The sequence below is a fragment of the Gavia stellata genome, chromosome 3 (assembly GCF_030936135.1).
Source record: "Gavia stellata isolate bGavSte3 chromosome 3, bGavSte3.hap2, whole genome shotgun sequence".
NCBI classification, from domain to species: Eukaryota; Metazoa; Chordata; class Aves; order Gaviiformes; family Gaviidae; genus Gavia; species Gavia stellata.
The window spans coordinates 23,201,235-23,220,492 of record NC_082596.1 but is presented as its reverse complement, the minus strand read 5'-3'; the positions used below and the strand labels follow the sequence as shown (position 1 = coordinate 23,220,492).

Below are 19,258 nucleotides of genomic sequence, written 5' to 3'. Positions count from 1 at the left end.
AGCCATCCTGTGATTCTGAGGGCTTTTTGCTTTCAGGATGTGATCTCCACACATTTGACTTGGAGGCACGGCAACAAAAGGATGGGGTTTTGCCATTGAAAAACTAGGAGCTCATTTTTTGCTATAGAATCCCTGTAAGGGCAGTGGCTTAGAACAAAAGTTACACCAACAAGTCAGGGAAATGTCTGAGAAGTATTGTTTAGACATTGAGTAAAAATATTCATGGGTACTAAAATATCCCTATGGAAGTACTCTGTTTCTCTAGCAGGAGCAGAATCCCTCTAGCAAGCAAGACAGCCACCTGTAGGACTTGTGAAATGCAGCACTAGGTTTGCCAGAATCCCTGATTAATGATGAATGATGCTGGCTGACCGGTTCCTCTAGTTCAAAATCTACTTAGACCCTTTCATCAGATTTATCATTTAAGTGACACTGAAAATATAACCTTCTGAATAATAATTTTAAAAAAACCCAAAACCCACAGTGTAAATCACAGCCATAACATAGCTCAAGAGGAATATAAAGTCAATCACGTTTTTAAATAAGCAAAAACCCAATCCTAAAATAGCTATGACACAGCATGACCCTTTTCTAAAAAAAAAAAAAAAAAGTTGTAATGAAAAGCCTGAATACAAACAGAAAGAAATCACAAATGGTATGATCCTGACAGGACTAGCATATAGCAGTTACAGCACACCTACACATGTTATTTAGCACAATGTCCAGAGGATTTGGTAGTAAAGTAGATCTATGGCTACAGGTTGCCTAAACGCCTAGTGGTGTTTCTGTGGAAAAAAAACCACCACACTACAGGAGAATGAGTCAGCCTCAATCTGCTGTTATTCTACAACAGTAGGCTTCCAAAAGTGTGGGTCGCAGATTCAGACAACACAAGACAGAGATCTGTTCTCTGGTGTAGAATGCATCAAATCATCATTCTATGTTCTCAGATTCTGTTCAACTGCACAAAGTCCTTGTAGCTGCAAAGAATTTCTGTTTAACATTTAGCAGAAGGCTATTTCTTCAGCCAGAAGACCATTAAAAGCTAAACAATTGGATCAATCAACTCAGTTGGGTGCAAGTTCTGAATCTTAAAACAATAAAAAGTTGCAAACTATTTAGCTATCCATCATTTCAGTAAGTATATCCTTCTGTGACAGTAAAATGTGGATAATGGGAATTTAGAACCCCATGGTTGTCTTCAAGGATACTTGAAAACTACTCACATGAAATAACGTGAGCCAGTATTACTATGTTGAGCAACATATGAATGCTAGCTAGCAAAACGTAGCTAGGAAGCCATATGCTTGTTTGACTAGAACAAGTGAAACTTAAAAGACTACATTTAGACAAAGGTGGAAAAAAATCGTATTTTTTTTACTGTCAGAGTGTTTCTGTAGTGATTCCACTACAAAAAATTGCTATCAAGATAAAAACCCAGTCATTGTAAATTCGTAAAACCTTTTTGTGTTCTGTAGTGATAGACTGTTAAAGCTCCTTCAAGAGCTAATTATGAGCCACTGGGGAGGTTGTGTATTTACCAGCACGCCAGGTTAAAGCGAGGAGAGACAGGTTCTGGTCCCAGCTGGGTCTACTGTGAGAACCCAAATCGTAATCTCTCCACGATTTTCCCTTTCATTCCTGCTCTAAGCTTTTGGAAGCCATGACCACTATGTCTAAAGTTGGAAAATGGCCTTTGATTAGAGCATTCAAATGCTACAAAAATATTTTTTAAAGTAAGAACTCTCATGCTATTAAATACTTTGTGTCTTGGCTGGAGAAAAGCAACAGTATATTTTGTACGAGTGATTTTATTAAAAACAAAGCACAAACAAGACACTGAATTCTAAGTGCTCTTCAATGAAGTCCAGCATGCTTATTCACATGCTGAATTAGTTTTTAGCAATAGGGAAAGATCATTTAGCATGTCCAGTCCTTTACTTGCCAATTCCTCCAATTCCAAGGCTTGAAGTCTTGAACAAACTCTGATATCACAGTATTATCTGCCTGTCACTTTTTCAAACTTGTTAAAAACTGCCTTTCAAATACCATGAACTCCCCTCCTCACACTGCACTGTCTTGTACTAAACACACATCTTCAAAACCTTCCTCTCAGACACTGCATCTTTGATTTAGATAGGAACGGAATGAGACCTGGCATAAGGAGTAGAGAGCAAACACCACGCCAGAAAAACAAGGAGCCAAATCGCTTTGTCAGATGCACACTGCAGGCAAAATAACTCAAAAGAAACCCCAGCTTTTGAGGTGCACAGCTCATCACAATACTTTTTTGCATTGCCGAAAAACAGATTCTCTCTTTTCCATCTGTCTGTACCACAGCCACAAAAGTCCAGGTGCTTCCCCTCGGCAGAACTAGTGTTTTGGTTCCTCTACAAGAACTCATGAAGCAGCACATTGCACACCTCCTGCCTCACATTTTGCCTACGGCCATACTATTTCAGGTAACAATCTTGCCAGATACAGATTCTGCACCACAAGAGAAAGAAACAAAGCTTTGGCCATTCGAGCAAACAGCCTGTTACCCCCCATGCCCTCCCACCAAGAGTGGGGCAATCCTAGCCAGATTACATTCTGCCTACCCAATCTGCCCCAGAAGACGCTATGATTTGTATCATTGGAATGTTTTATTAAGTACCTTCAAATCCTTGCTCTAGAGACAAATACATTTTGCTAAAGTCAGCAAGCTGCATAAATAATGCCTTAAAAAAAAAAAAAAAAGGAAAAAAGAAAAAGAGAGAGAAGGAAAACCGCTGTTAATAATGTACCAAGCATGGTCAAAGCTGAAGAAAAGAGTTTCAACAACCTAAGAAAGAGATCTTCATTAAAGGTCAGACAACAATAACTCAGTTATATTAAAAGGAAAAACAATATAAGATGGATTAAAAGCCATAAATCCTCTTTAGAAGAACATTTCTTGATGTTTACTAGAAAGAGAAAAAAACAATGCAGCTCTCTTAATTTTCAGGCTAGGTAGAGAACAGCAAAACTTCATACCATAAATGAAAGAATAAACACTGAGAGACACGTTTAAGAAAATTAATTTTGCAAGATGAACAAGAAATTAAAATGATACCACGCTTATTGGAGGAAGTGACAAACACCAAAGACTTCAAATGACAAGAGAGTAAGGCCTACAGCTCTCACTTAACTGCATTCACATGGGTAAGTATTTATTTTCCATTTAAGTTTTTGGTAAAAACACTGTAGCACATACATTTGTCCATATTAAGTCAATGCCACACTGGAAACTATATAGTAAAATTCTAGCTTTTTAGCAGAATTCAGAGATCCCAATCAAGATCCATCTCATTGTATCGGAACTACCTATGTATGTAAAGAGATAATCTATCCCAAAGGTGAAAAGGTGAGTTTGAGGAAACCTAATGGAGAATAGAGAATGAAGCATAATGGAAGACTGTAAGCAAATTTAAAAAATGCTGTTTTAATACAGGCTTGGCTTAAACTAGTCAACTACCACTTCTACACAGCATAAAAAGAAGAAAATCAGCACCCAGCTTAACTAGAGATGACGGCAAACATGCTGCAGAAAGTAACACCACCAAGCCCTGTGTACAGAGCACAGAGTTTCTTTCTGGGCTATTTTCTAATGAACAGGCAAACTATACCTGCATGGGTATAAACACCCTAGATTACTCAAGATATTCCCAACTGCCCGCAATACTGACTACTTTGAGTCAAAAGCAAAAAAAAACAACCAAACAAAAACAATACCCCCTTGAATGTGTTGGGTTTTGTTTTTTTTTTTCCCCAAAGACAAATTTCATAAGATTATTGAAGCCTCCAGCAGCCTTCGTACTTTCATCTGTTGAGTTACACTACCATTGTCACAAATTAAATTGGCAGACCTCACATCTGGCAACAGAACAACAACAGTAGTGAGAAGTTCCAACACAGTTAATCACCAAAATAGTACTAATCATGTGAATGTTTTCGAAGTTTTTATTCTGCATTCTTTAATAAAACACCATAATGTAAAATTAAATCAGAAACATAAGGGACCAAAGCTATTGTGGGGCATCTTTTCTGATAAAATGTAGTAACCAGTTTAATCAAGAAAAGCTGTGCAAAACAAAATTACAGAAAATACACATTTCATCTCCACTATGGATGTAAACAATTCAAGAAATCGCTAAGAGACATCTTACAGCATAACACCAACAGACTTGGGATTACAAAAACTAGCCAATGACACTTACCATAAGATGCTATCTTAAAGATAATTTTTAGAACTGCAGCAAAACAATCACACTGGGGCATTACAAAAGGGTGGCAAATGAATATTCAAAACTTTTCTGTACCAATGTGGATTGGTACTCTAAAACATACTTCAAAGCACAGTAGCTAAGATTTGCTGAAAGACAGGGTGAAGCATATTTACCATGAGAAATTCCCTTGACAAGTGCTGGCAGTAGCAGTGAGACTTGTCACAGGAAGACAAAATTTTCAAAGATAGTAAATTCAATAGGTACATCACTCCTCAACTGGAACCAAACTGGCAGTTTTACATAAATGTAGATGACCAGTGCACCCACTTTATGCCTTTCTACTCAGTTCTACAGTTATGTTTGAAGTCTTTAGAAGAGGCAAACTTCATACTTTTGTATCAGTGTGGTGGTACATGTTCTCTCTCAAATGTAACAAAAGCTCTTCAATTGAAACAAAATAGTTACTCTTCCTTTGAGGGGAAGGGTAAAAGAAAAGGAAGCGGTGTTGGTTGACTGCTTTTTTTAGGCGCAGAAAGACTAAAAAGTAGAGCATAGAGTTCATTGTCAAAATAGTTATATGCCAGAAAGGGAAAAGAATTAAGATCTGAAACCTGGATAATTATTGCTGTAGTGGACTAACTAGTGCTGTGACCGCCCTCATTTAAACTGACAGGCTTACGGTTTTGGACAAAATACACGTGCACCTTGAAAATTACATTTGCGTACTTATTTCAGTATTTTTTTCTCCTAATAGTTCCTCCCAATTTGAAATCCTCTAGCCATAACAACTAGGCCTTGTCCCTGCGTTTTCTCTGGGGCATGTACAGATGCCAAAACTACTGCAGTCTTCTATGTGAAGTTGTTGCCAAGGGCCAAATCCTTAGTGGACTTCACTGAATTCAAGCTTAAAAAAAATGTCCGTGCAACTGAAAAGCACAAGTAGTTTTTGTATACGGTTTTCTTCTGCATAAGTGGCTGTTGAGTTGATGCAGGCAAAGACAAAACACCAGCTTTTACAGGGAGCATCTTGCAAATTTAACTACCTAGATTGCTGTTAGTGTAATCACTACAATAAAATCTACCTTGAAACCCCTTCTTCTTTATGTAATTTTCAAATACATACAACTGTCCATTTTGTTTAAGCCACGAACAATTAACCATGCCATAACTGTAAAAAGGCAGCTACAACAAACTGCAGAGCTTCCCATTCTTAAGTACATCTTTGGTGTTTTTCTCAAGCATTAAGTGATTTTTCACATAAATTTAATTGCGTACTGAACAGTTATCTACTTAAACTTTAGATAGTTTAAGAAAAAAGTGTCATAGCCTTTACATCTATTTTATGGTTTAATTACAAATTTTTGACAAACATCTTTTGTAAAAAGCATCCTACATGGCAACTAGAACATTTAATAAATACATACTATACCAAAATTACTTTAAAGTATGCTATTGATTATAGATTTTAAGTTTTACCAAGAATTAGCACATAAGCATCATTGACTGATACCTTACTGTTCTTAGAATTAAAAAAGTTGTTTTCTGACAGCTCTGACTTGCATTGCCAACCTTAAAATATGGCATTAATATCTTACTCCATTAATCTTACTTTATCATTGGTCTAACAACAAATATGCTCAAACCTCATAGATAATTTGAGAAGGAAAAGAGGCAGCATTTGTGCCCCAATTATTATTTTATTAAATTTTTTGTGACAGGTCACAACTACTCTCAGCCCCGATCGCATTCACAGTACAGTTTCACGTTACAGTAGCCAAAATAAACTTGCTGCTTTCAAAATGGAAGAAACCCAACCTTGCTTCCTCTTCCCCATTCTTTGCTCCTAACTCTCTCCTGCAGCACTTTTCAAGCCCCCCCCCCCCCCCCTTTCTTAGCCATCTACTCTGATACTCACCCAGCCCAGTTCAACTTCCTAATCCACAAAACTGTATTTACTTCACTTTACCAGGGTTAGCTTTATAACATTTTAGCAAGTTAAGTCAGTTTACTGTGGGATCTGACACTTAAAAGTTAGTGCCAGGTAAGAAGTAGGGAAAACAAACCTCCCCCCTTCAGAAAAGAGCAATTACTTTGACTTACAACATCTCAGAAAAGTTTCAGCAAGAACATTCACAGACAATTACATACATACTCTCTAAAAAGCAGTGTCTGGCGCATAGCAAACAATTGTAACCAGAAGAACACCCTGGCAGAGCAAAGTCCAAAGAGGCCTAGACTATTGGCCTGTGTGTAAGTAACCTTTCACGTTCGACGAGATATGAAACGATGCTTATGTGCAAGGTCTGATACTTAACTTCCCAAATCATCATCCTTAAATAACAATACTGAAATAAGATCAAATCTTAATGCACTGCTTCTCAATGTATGAATCCTACAATGGTTGGTATAACCACAGTGGTGGTGCAAAGCTTTTGATGCAGCTAAAACATTTTCTTTTTTAAAAAGTGTTTCCAACTAAGAGTCTGATGATAATAATGCCATGATAGTCATGCCATTCCCTCACTCTCTTCTAAAAGAAGTCAATTTGAATTTTGTTATGTTTTCAAGAAATTAATCCTAAAAACAAAGTCAACACTTCTCCCGTTACTAAAGTCTCATCAAGCAACTCTAACTCAGGGAATTAAAGTATTACATCAGCAATGGTTTCCCTGTAATTAAACCATCTATTCCTGTTTGAGGCAGACTAACTTCACTTTTGCTGAAGTAGATTAGGAAACGGTTTAAAGTGCACCAAAATAAATCGCTTGAGCTCAAAGAAGTACTGTATTATCTGCACACAACTTGCAGGTTTTCTATTTACGAATAAGTCAGTCAATCCCTTCTTTCTCGCAACTTTGAGCAGCAATGCAGATTACATGCGAGTTAACAACAGGGAAGTTCATGCTCGGTCTGCCTTCCTCTCCACAAGAGGACAGGTACTCTCCCAGCATGCCTGTGGATGTAGAAGAGGGAGTTCAGAACTAAACAAACACTTGCATTATCAGGAGCTATCTCTCCCTCTCTGTGCAGGGCTCTGGCAGACATGTGGGGCCAGGACAACAGCTCCACATCCCTGCTGGCTCCCTGCACAGAACCATACCACACCCTACACCAGCTCCTTCCAGCAACATCTGCTTGGGATTTTTAACAGATTTGCTCATCAGTGAATGCAAAGGGGCGGGGGGGGGTGTGTGTGTGTGTGTGTGTGTAAGAAAATCTGCCAGAGTAACAGCCCACATATCCACTGATCACTTGCTTATTACCTTGCAATGATGTTTTCATGTACATAAGCTATGAGATACCCAGGCACAGACTAAAAGTATATGTTCTTGGTAGGTATTTTTTCCACGGAAATTGATTATCAGAGGGTGTAAACAATGCAGACAATATAAAATACACTAGTTAATTTTTCAGTTCAGGCATGGCCTGAAGTAAGTAATATTTGAATAATAGAGAAAAGCATTGAATATATTATTAAAGAAAAACAAACTCACATAAGAGCGAGATAATCCTTTCTTCCCCCAAAGCTGACTGTACATAACTACTCACTGAATGAACTTTTCCTGGTCACATTACTTGTTTCAAAGAGCTTACTGTGTGAAAACTTACTACATACCACCTCTCTTAACACTCATCTTCAATTCAGAATACCCTCTATTTAACCAAATTCATTACATCTCATCTTCAAGAGGAGAGAAAAAAGCACACTGAATCAATGACCACTTCAAAAATTACATCTTACCCTATGCTAGAACTTCAGTAGCTTAGCTGACAAGACTTTTCTTAGTATAAGGTAAAAACAAAGGCAAAGCCTTGAGACGAATCCTGTCCCTGAAAGTTAGTTCATGTACGGAAAGCCGTTCATGTAAGGTGAAAGACTCCCCTTCCCATTCTACAGAGCAGCAAGTTCAGCTGCTCCAGTAAGGTTTCATAATAGCCAAGAAATGGTTATTTGTAATGGTTACACCCACTTCCTAACCCAACATAAAATCAGTGAATTCTTCTTAGTATATTTCTTAAGATTGACTTATCTATGAAATTTTATGTCAAACTTCCTTCACAAAGCACAAAGTCTACAACCCTGAAACATACACGAAACAGGAGGATAATCAACAAAATGTATCTAACATCCACTGCAACAGAAGCTGGGCATCTCTTTTTCAAAGATCAAAGCCATTAATTATTTACATCCCAAATATTTTATGGAGTTGTTTCTCAAACTGCAGGCCATACCCAAATTTTCTCCCGTTAAACTTCTCATATTCAGTATGCAGACAACCGAAAAAATGGGGGAAAAATTCCAAGTTACCTATCTTCCTAAATAAACTTACCAGAAAAAGCTTAATTACCTCAGTACATCCTAAACTACTATCCATTTCAAAAAATGAATCCTAACACAACCACAAAAGTAAATATAATCTTGTCCTCTGTGAGCTTTCTTCAGTGCAACTAGCTTCCAGACATCTGAGTGAATACCATGAACAAGCCAACACTGCTTCAACTTCTTTGAGAGAGGTCTAATAACTACCATCAAGGTACAATACTAACTAGTATTTTCAAAAACAGTAGTTAAGAAATACTTTCAGATGATGACTAGGCATGCTTAGAAGTCTTCCCAATTATTTGTTGTTCTACAGTTACTTTTTCCTTTTTTCCTTCAAAGTGTTTTACCGTTCTCCAAGTTGCTACATAAATAAGAGTGATAACAAATTACACAGAAAATCTAATAAAAACTGTAAAACGAAGTGACGCAAACTGCATCAAACCAAACTGAAAAAACCTACTTCCTCACATTTTGGAGACTGCTTAAGAGCAGAGCAATACCTTCAGGAGAAGGATGTTTTCCAAACACACTTCACCCCCTTCACACATCTACACTGATTATTAAGCATAATGTATGAAATACTTTATTATAAAAATTCAAAACTGTCATGTATCCTGAACACACACGGATTTCACCAATAAATCCCTTGTGTTTTAAAAAGTGATTATTCCTTAGATGCAGAACACGAATCCATTACTGAAAGCAATACAATTGATCATGTTCTATGTACGCTACAAATGAAAGCATACAATGCAGAGTTATGGTCCCAAAACCAGATTTTGAGATGCAATTATCATTCAGAACACAGACAGGAAAAAAATAACTTGGGCTACTGACCACTGTCTGCAGCTCAGACTCAAAAAAGCCTATGAAGTGTGAGGGGGGGAAAGAAACATCATAGAGATACCAGATGTTCCAAGATCCTAACTTCTATGTGCATGTATATAAGAATTTATTAAGCTATCTAGATCGTGATCTATATTGATGGAACAGTAACAAGCAGCAATGCTACTGATAAAATTGAACTGGCATTTCCAGCACATATGCGTGTGCCTCAACCCTATTTATGAATCATTCTGATTTCACTGCATGACAAGTTCTGATACACAGCTACTGCACTTCTAGTAAAATTATATTTATGAAGTGGAAATTTATGACTTGCAGCTCAGATCCAGGAGCCACTTAATTTTTTCAGAATAAGTCACAACTTAATAGCACTTCTGCAGCTTTCTCCATATATTAATTACCACAGATTATGAAGCTTCCTGTATCAAATAGAAGTTGTAAGAGCTGCTGCTGTGGTAAAAAGGGGGGGAAAAAAGAAAGGAAAAAAAAAAAAAGAAAAATTAGGAAGCATTATGAAGACTGAGGGGGCATCATATTTAACATCAATAAGTCAACAAAAGAGGTGACATTAAAGAAATAACAGATGAGCTCTCTTGGTCTGAGCAAAGTGTGATAATTACATGATAAATATTTTCTAAGGGCCTATCAACATTAAAAAAAAAAAAAAAGGAAAAAGAAAAATCACTGGGGTCCTTTCAAGTTCAAAGTCCTAGATCTTACCCTAAATCAAAAGAGTGCAATGAAGAACTCCTAGTACAGCATCACCTCTCAGAGTTTGTCACTCTAAAGGAAGATGTATGCCAAATTTGAATGTATTACTGTGGAGAAAGCCAATCAATCCCCTAGGAATGGGTAGGCCTCCTAGGAAGCAGAATCCTGTAAAATGCTTTATCAAGTCAAGGAAAAAAAATACACTCCACACTAACACACTTCAGGTTTCGGACCTATTTTATCATTAGAAGTTTCTTTTCCCTGTTTAACGGCAAGGATGATGCAGTTTGGCACAAATTATCTTTATAATGACCTATGTTCCTCATCATAAGCCCTCGAACTTCAGCTGTTTTAATAGAGGCATCTCAGCAAAGACTGAACTAGGAAAAGTGACCTAGCTACAAACAATAGTGGAACTGAGCTGGACCCTGACCTGCTCTGAAACCTGGTAAGATCAAAACCAGAAGAATATAACAAGAGCCTATACTTTTTAATATTTCTAAATATTTAAATAATATTTACAAAAATTAAATAACATTTATCTACAGCATAAAAAATGTTGGTTTATATCCAGCGATGATTAAAGATCTCCATTTATTGACACATAAATTTATAAGAAATTAAAGATTAAAAGTTACACGTTTCTTAAGAATTTCTATATAAAAGAGCACAAGTAAAATTTACAAGCTGTAAGACATACCATTAGTGATTGCTACAGAAGAAATATTTGACAGCCACACAGAGTGCTGTGAAATACACATCAAGCAGTAAGGAAAATTCGGTTCATGGATTTCGTTTCTCCCGAGCATTCTAGTCTCACCCCAGCCTGCAATTTCTCTCCCACAATCCAACATAAAGTTAGCTACAAGGTTTCCAAGCAGACTGCGCTTCTGTTCTAGCTGTCATTCCCATCCCAGCCAAGCCACACACCATCAGTAATCTGGCGATCGGGCCTCCTTCCTTATTTAAAAAAATGCAAGTACGAAGGGGAACGCAGAGCACACTGGCGGTACGTGCGCGAGTAACATCCCCGGCGTACGTCGTCTTCATCCTCGCTCCCGTCATTCTCTCACACAGACCACGATCCCCCATCTGCATTGTCTGCCTCGCTCCATCTCTGATTAATATGGACACGTTCTCGCTCCTCCTCGTCCTCAGCCAGGGAACCTCGGGAACCCACTTCCCCGGGCAGACGCCGGGACTCCCCTGGCAGGCCGGAGTCCCCGCCGGGGCCGCGAAGGAGCGGCGGGCCCGGGGGAAAGTCACGGCCCCCCACCCCCGCTCCCTGGGGGGGCAAAGTTTACGGCGGCGGCCGCCCGGAGAGGCCGGGTGCGCGCGGCGCGGCCCGCACCGCTCCTCGCCGCCGGCCCCTGCGAGAGGAAAGCGCGAGGGCCCTGCGGCTCCGCGGTGCGGCTGCGGGACGGCGGCACGGCAGGGGGGGTGCCGGGACGTCGCCCGCGGCCGGCGCTGCCCGCTCCCCCGGGGCGCCCCCGCCGCGCTCCGGCCGGCCGCCACCGGCCCCTCCCCTCACCCACAGGGGGCCGAGCCCCGCCAGGCCAGCCCCTCCCCTCCGCCCCCCGCCGCACGGCCTGCCCCTCACCGGTCATTGAGCTGGTCCTCGGTGCCCGGCAGCGGGTGCACCACGAAGTGGATCGAGGTCATGTTCCGCGCCGCCGCCGCTGCCCCCCCCCGGCGGAGGGAGGCGGGCGGGTGGGGGCCGAGCACACAATGGGGGCGGGGGGGCGGCGGGGGAGGGGGCGCTCGGCCTCCGTCCCTCCCCCGGGGCCGCTCGAGGCCGCCGGTGGAGTCCTCGGCTCACCCGCCGCGGCGCGGAGCGCGAGGAAGAAGGAGCCCGCCGCAACGGCGCCGGGAGAAGGCTCAGCCCGCACCGCACTCACACACGCGCCGCCATCTTAACTTCCAGCGGGCCCGTCTCCCTCCCTCCGTGCGCCGCGCCAGGGAGGGCGGGGCGGCGGCGCGCGGCCGCGGTGTAAGCCTCGCGCTGACTGGCGCGCGCGCCGCCGCCCGGCGCCCGTTCACTAAGCGCGCCGCCGATTGGTCGGGGAGGCCTCGCGGAGCGCGGTGACGTCATGCGCAGGAGACGTAAAAACCACGTGCCCCCAAGAGTGGCTCCCGGGCGGGCAGGCGGGGGCGGGGTGGTGCGCGCGCGGCTCTCTGAGGCGCCGGACGGGGCCCCTCCCCCGCCGCAGCCGGGCCCTGGCGGGAGCTGGGTGGGCGGCGCCGCTTCCCCTCGGCCGCTGGCGGGGGCCGGGCCGGCTGAGGGGCGGCTGACCGCGCCGCAGCGCCCCGACCCCTTCCGCCGGCCTTTCCCGCCGCGCCGCAGCCTTGTAGCGTGTTGAACGCCTCCCCGGGGCTCGCTGGGGCTGCGGGGGTTGAGCCGTTCCCCGTGAGTGCCATGTGCCTGGGCTCGTTGACCCCCGCCGGGTCCCGTGCGGCCGCCGCGGGGCGGGAAGCTGTGACCGGCCCCTCGGCCGGGACTGGCGCGGGGTGCGGCCCGCCGGAGCGGTTTCGGGGGTGGAAATAGGGGAGCGGGTGTGTGAGACCGTGCCTGCCTCCGGGGGTTCCGGGGGGGGGGTGTGGTGTAGCAGGGCTTCCCCCCCGCCCCGGTGCACGTGTGGCCGCCGGTGTGCTTCAAACCCACTGCCCTTCATCACCGGCTCTCGAAGCCGGCTGCTTGCTTTGTAGTTCCCGGTTATAAGTAACGCAGTCAGTCTTCCCTCCAACAGCCAGAATTACCCGCTCTCTTTCAGGCAGGCTGGTGGTGCATCAGCATAGAAAGTTACCCCCCAAGCCGATGAAGAACTTGATGCCACCCTGGCTGCGTACCCTCCCTCTGGACAGGGTTTAACCCTAGTTTTCCAAAGGAGCATACCTTGCAAATGGAGCTGCTTTTAACAAATTAACATCTCAATTTGCTGAAAGTTGAGTAACAAAGTCAATAAAACAGCCATTTGTTTCTGTAGAAACTAACACCGTGGCTGGGATTGTACCAAGCTTTGATTTTTTTTTTATTTTTTTTTTTTTAACTGGAATTTGCTGGGTTTGCAACCTGCTCTTGCTTATTTTCAGGAAATCAGAAATTTAGACAACCGGCTTGGAATTTTTTAGCATGTGAGGAATGCTGACAGTCACATGATAATAGTAAAAAAAAAATTCTAGAACCTACTTCAGTGAGTTATAATTAATTTCTGAGGCTGTGTAATCATAACCCTAAAAATCTCAGTTTGTTCCTCCACTATCAAATCTAAGGAATTTTGCAACTTGCCATCTTCCATTCCCCTTTCTTCCCTGACTCTTTCTCCAGTACGGTGGAAAGGAGCTAATCCAAGAATCAGCTGATGTAGCTGCTTGCAGCCCAAAGATTTGGGGATTTTGTGAAGTTTTTTTTCAATACAACTATCATTAACACAAAGAAGTGTGGTAAAGAGAAGAAATACTCGCTTGATGTGTTCCAGGTTTCTTATTCTCAGACACTGTTTCCCATATGTTCTGTTCTCAAGTGACAGTGATACTCAAATTGATTCAAGAATGCAAATAAGTAATTTAGCTTATCCTGTAGGGAAAATCCTAACAGGCTGCTGGAAATACAAGGGTGCGATAGGACTCATTCTGTTTGGTAGTGAGACAGTGCAGTAGCTGTGCTTTTTGAAAATTAGTAGATCCATGATTTACCTTTTTTCTCCTGTTTGGACAGAGCTAAGAGTTTTTGGATTATTTAGTTCTGCATTTGGTTGTACCAAAGTTTGTTAGTTTTGCTCTGCTTTTTCTTTTTTCTTTTTTTAAACATCAGTCTTTGTGCTTTTCCTGAAAACAGTTATGTTGTATATTACAGTGGGAGATTCTTCTAAGCTGTTTTGACCTCAGTCATTTTGTCAGAAATATTTGTGTGTTTTGACAATCACCTGAAAAACCTTGCATCTCAATTTGATTATTTTTTCTGGACAAAAATTGAGTATTTGTCTTTGACGGTTATTCATCTTTTCCATTGAACTGTAGGAAGATGGGCCACATGAACTCCTGCAGTAGGTCTTGTTGCATCTTTGGGAATGTTTTCAAGAATTTTTCGTAGGGTTTGGGAAGCTCCAGATACTTGTTTGCTTTCAGGATCAAGATCTAGTTTTCCAAAGCATTTACATTTCCAAATAACGTGACTTATTCAGTGGAGTTCTCTCAGGGGCTAGGCATAAGGAAGAGATTTCAATTACTCTCTTCCTTCCACCCTTCACATGCAAGCTTTAAAAGTTAATGGGTTATGGAAACTGATTAGATAAAAGACAGGAAAAGAGCTGGAAAAGCCCAAAGGGGGCACATGTCTGTTAGGGCTCAGCAGTCTGCTGCTGGCATTTCCAAGTAATCCTTTTCTGTAGCTATATTTACATTATGACTGAACCCCAGTTTTAGCCATTGCCTATGGCTGTGCCAAGGCAAACACTCAGCATAAGCAAAATGAAAAAAAATTAAAATTGATTCCACTGGAACTTGTGCTTGGAGCCAGAATAAACTTGAGTAGTGCAAATGTCAGCTTTTGTTCAAGCTAAGAGTTTATACTGCAGTCTAAAATGGTAACTAATACTAAGTGTAGATGAGACGACACAAAACCAAGTGTTCAGCCGACAGTTTTGTTATTCTGACAGGAGTTTGTAACACAGTGGAAGTTTCAGCGCACTGTCAGAAGCACCTATTACTTCTCTAACAAGGACGCAAGGCTGCATCTTACTGGTTGACTTTTGGAGTACCAGTAAGTGGTAATACATTGAATGCCTGTCTTGTCCAGCGATTCATTTCTTAGAAGATAATCGCGCAGGTAACAGAGTTTGATGATCCTTTAGTTATCTGAAATTACTCCAAATACTATCTCTTTCTGATGGTTGAACCACTTATTCTTACAACTTCTGTTTTTTAAGAACTTCAAAATAAAAGACTTTTCCGAAGTCGTCTGGATTGTCTTAAGTCTGTTGGATGACAACATCCAATACTGAAATGGTATTTAAAAATTCATATTTACCAAGTCATGAAAAAAATCAAGAACTGAACTAGATTTTCTTTCTTTACAAAATGTATCTTTAAGACAGGACTTCTGTCTTGGCCTAAGAAATTTAGTTCTCTGTGTTGCACAACTCCTCAGTGTATAGATGGTGCTATTTTCAGGCCTACTGATAAAGCAGCAGCTTCCTTATGAAGGTGCAGCTATAAATATACCAACACCCAACCAGCAGAACAAGTTCCTTGCTGGTATACTTGTCTGTGCGAGAATTTTTGCCAGCTTGGAAATACCATATAAAATAACTCCTGTGGGATCATTGCTGTCATGTCTGAGTTTCGATGAGAGTCAGCATTTCCTGAAGTTTTCAGACTGGTAGAAGCGCATGGGTTGGAAGGAACCTCTGGAGGTCATCTCATCCAGCCTCCTGCCCTACAAATGTCCAGTTCCAGTAGATCGGGAACTTTCTCATTGGAAACAGCTTCTGAATAATGTGCACCAGGACAGGCTTAACTCCCATCAGCTCACTAAACTCACTTGGCAGCTGCAGGCCTGGTGGTTTTGCACAGAAGTCTGTTAGTCCTAGAGGGAGGGGACCTGCTAGAGCTGGGAGGATTAGGGTAGGAGGACTGCAAGGGACTTCGCTCTGCAAACAGTGCAAGCAGATGCTGGCAGAGGTGCCTGTGGCTGATGGGGTGTGCTGAAGTCGGGGAGGAGGCCCTGAGCAGAAGTAAAGGCTTTGGGCAGCTAAGGAGAGCCCCAGTACATGCTTTCCAGGCTGTTAACTCCAGATGTCAACAGACATGACATCAGGCTGGCAGCCTAAGATTGTATTTTGCTGTGGAGGAAATGAGGCCAGCATTCCTGGAAATGTCAACAAGAATGCTATGCAGAAAACTGCAGCTTCTAGATTATTCCCAAGGCTGAGCAGAAGTTGCTATAGTGAGCAAGAAGGTACGTTGCAAAGAAAGAAATTTCGTTTCCAGCACCTTGTGCCACAAGCTGAAGCAAAGCAGGGCCCTCGCTGCCTCTTGCTCTCCTTCTGCCTAGGTACAGCGTAAGAGTAGTTTGTTTGGGGCTGGGAACATCAGGCTTTTACACCACATCCATGTGTTTTGCAACACAAGTACCTGCATAGTTTGCAAGTTAACACTAGAAATCAGACAATTCCAGCTGAGAACCGCGCTGCCAGCCATTTGCTTTCTGCTGTCCTGGGCTACGTTTTGTCATGCTCATGTCCCAGGTTGTCATAGCCTGATTTTTTTTGAACATTGCTTGTTTATGACAACTGAAACTTCATCTTGATGCCAGGTATTAAGTGTTTATAATCTCTTATTTTCTAACTTGTCCCTGGCTGTCAAGTGAAAGGTCACTGTAATAGAAAAATCATTTATCTTGTGCGCAAAATGATGCTGGTCTTTAAGAAGTATTGTTTAAGGCCACGAAAGAGCAGGTAGCTTAGTAAGGTTCAGAGCTGATGAAAACTTGTTTCCCATGGATTTTTTCCTTACAGTGGGTTCTTTGGTGTCTAATAGTGCAAACACCATTTCTCTCTGCCCTGTGGATACTCCAGCAACTAAAAAAGGTTGAGCTCTGCTGTGGTCTTTCCCTTAGCTGCAGTACTAATCGGTTCTCCTGCCCCCTCTCTGATGCTTGGGTCAACTCAGCTAAGAGAGACCTCTGAGACCAGAACCTCGTGTCAAAATTTGGTCGAAAGATACTCAGATGCTCAGAAGTTAATATAGTGAGCTAGACACTTTGACACACAGCCTGCTGATACAACACTTGCTACCGCACATGGACCGAAATACATCTGTTTAAAATCAGGCAATACTGCAGGTACCTGACCTCCCTTCCCCCTTCTTGTCTGAGCTGCTCGGCATTTCCTCTCCCTGGATCTGCAGTGAAGGGCTCCTGGGCTAGAAGTTAGGATTCTGCATGTTTCTCCTTTCTTTAGTATACAGTCAGGGTTACTTTCTTCTGTTTAGGGGAGTTGGCACGGTATATCTGGGATTGAGATGAGGTCTTTGCCAAGTACTCAGTGGAGTTTGTAGATCCATCAGTATCTGGCAGGCTGAGATTTTGTTTTGGCAGATCCCTCACTTGACATTGCTCCTCACCCTCGTTGTAGCCCCTTACTTGCATCCTTCTCTTCCAGCTCCCACAGAGATACTTCTGAACACCTCTTCCTTCTGACTAGGCATCTGGGGCATCTCTTCTTGTCCAGGCCCAACCACAAAGTTTACGTGATAGCTTTTGTATGTGTAGACCGGACCTGTCAGCTGTCAAATGCAGCTGAGCATGACAAGAGGAGCTCACCAGGCATCCCGGGCACTGTGCAGAAACGGAATGTCCTGGGAACAGAGGCTGTGGACAGCCACCTTGTGTGACCGTCCCTGGAAGGTGGTGTGGGCAGAGCTCACGTGCACGGTGTGTGTGGTGGGAGTATCTCTGAGGCTTTGTGTCAGCTGGGTCACCTGGGCAGGTGTTCCTGTGCAGGCAGCTGAAAAGCAGAGTTGTGCTCATTTACACCAGAGCAGCTTCCTGTAACCTCCTGGTAAGGAAAGACAGAATTTGTTTGAACTTTTGCAACCTAAAAGCTGGGCATGTGGCCCTAGCAGGTTGTCTGGGTTCCCTGTGGAATTGCCTTCTCTTGCTCATCTGTCTGCAGGCTGTCAAGGAAGTCCGGATGATTAAATGGGACAAAAAAAGCTTTTTATTTCCCTTTTAGTTCCATTTGATTGGGTTAGTTACTCTTGCCTTAACCATATTTACTTTCAAAAGTGGCAGTTTTGAAAAAAAAAAATCACCTTTCTAAATTGTGGGGGTGAACTGCATTCACAGCAATAGTTTCGTGTGGTCTTGATTCATGTATTACCTTCCAAAATCATTGCAGAGTAAATTTGTTTCTGGCAGGGAAAGGAGCGGAGACCTTCCAGGGCAAAAGCAAGTGAATTATTCCATGGACTCCAATGGGGCCAGGATTTACCTTTCTGTGTAGTAGCATACTTTTTAGCCGCTGTTCCTTTGTCATCAAATAGCCACCTGTCAAGGACGGCTATTTATAATATAGAAAGAAATAGTAGATAGTTCTTGCATTTGGTTTTAATTCCACTTGAAAAATTACCAAAATTCAAAAAATTCAAGAGGAATCAACTGTAATGTGAAGTGGTGGGTGCTGATGCCCAAGCATCCATCCACAGTGCTGCATTTTGAGGGGAGCCAGCTCCGGGTGTGCCTTATGGACTGAACATCCACAGCTTCCCCAGAGATTGTGCTGCACATCGGGAGCGCAGGTTTCCATTCGGTTTCCCCCCAAAGGAGGCCAGGTTGTGTGTTCTCAGGCTGCTCCGCAACGTGAACTGGAGGTTGGTGAGAGGGAGATGAGTTTCGAGCCCAAACTGCTGATTTGAACGATAACACAGGCACACAGAGAGAAAACTGAGCTGCTCGTGAAACAGCTCCAAAGCAGCCTCCGTTTACAGCTGGCATTTTAAGCAAACCAGAGGCTGTGTCATTTGAGAAGCGATAAACAGTGGCTGTTTAGGAGAAACTTGGCATGTGCAGAGTGTGTGTACACAGAGGCTGCAAATTCACCATCCCTTCTGAAACAGCTCTTCCACATTTCAGCAGCCAGAGGCTCCCACCACAGGCGTGCAGGCACGCTTTCAAACACAGCTCTCCACGAATGACAGCATTCTCATCTCTTGGACCACTCCATTTCCTTTTAATGATGGGCTTTGCTTTGAGGGAAGATCTCACCATTCTGCTAAAAATCTTGTCAGCTTTTTTCTTCTTTGTTTTTTCCCCCTTAAATCACTAAGGACATTTACACAGAACAGGACGGCTGTTTTTTAACCGTTCCTCCATGTCCCTGTAGCATATTCCCAAGCTGGGAACATAATTGCAGTGGGTCATCACAACCAGTTGCGGAAGTGATTGAATGTCAGAAAAATAGATGTTGACTTCATGTGAAGAGAGGCAGCTCTAACAAATGGGAGTCTCATGAAATAAAGTTTTAGGATTTTTATGGTGGTGGAGCTTCAGTGCTGAAAGGGAGAAAAAAAAAATGCAGTGGGGACAGTGGGCAATAGGAGATGCAGTACATGGAGACCTGTGTTGGGAACT

General features: G+C 42.7%; 1 protein-coding gene across 1 annotated transcript in view; it reads right to left on the bottom strand.

Annotated features, from left to right (window-relative positions):
* UBR5 (ubiquitin protein ligase E3 component n-recognin 5) overlaps positions 1-11,790 on the bottom strand; it is a 90,788-nt gene extending 78,998 nt beyond the window's left edge. Inside the window, exon 1 of the mRNA XM_059815611.1 lies at positions 11,729-11,790. Coding sequence (XP_059671594.1) covers positions 11,729-11,790 — 62 coding nt within the window. The remainder of the gene's footprint in view (positions 1-11,728) is intronic.
* Positions 11,791-19,258: the final 7,468 nt, after the last annotated feature.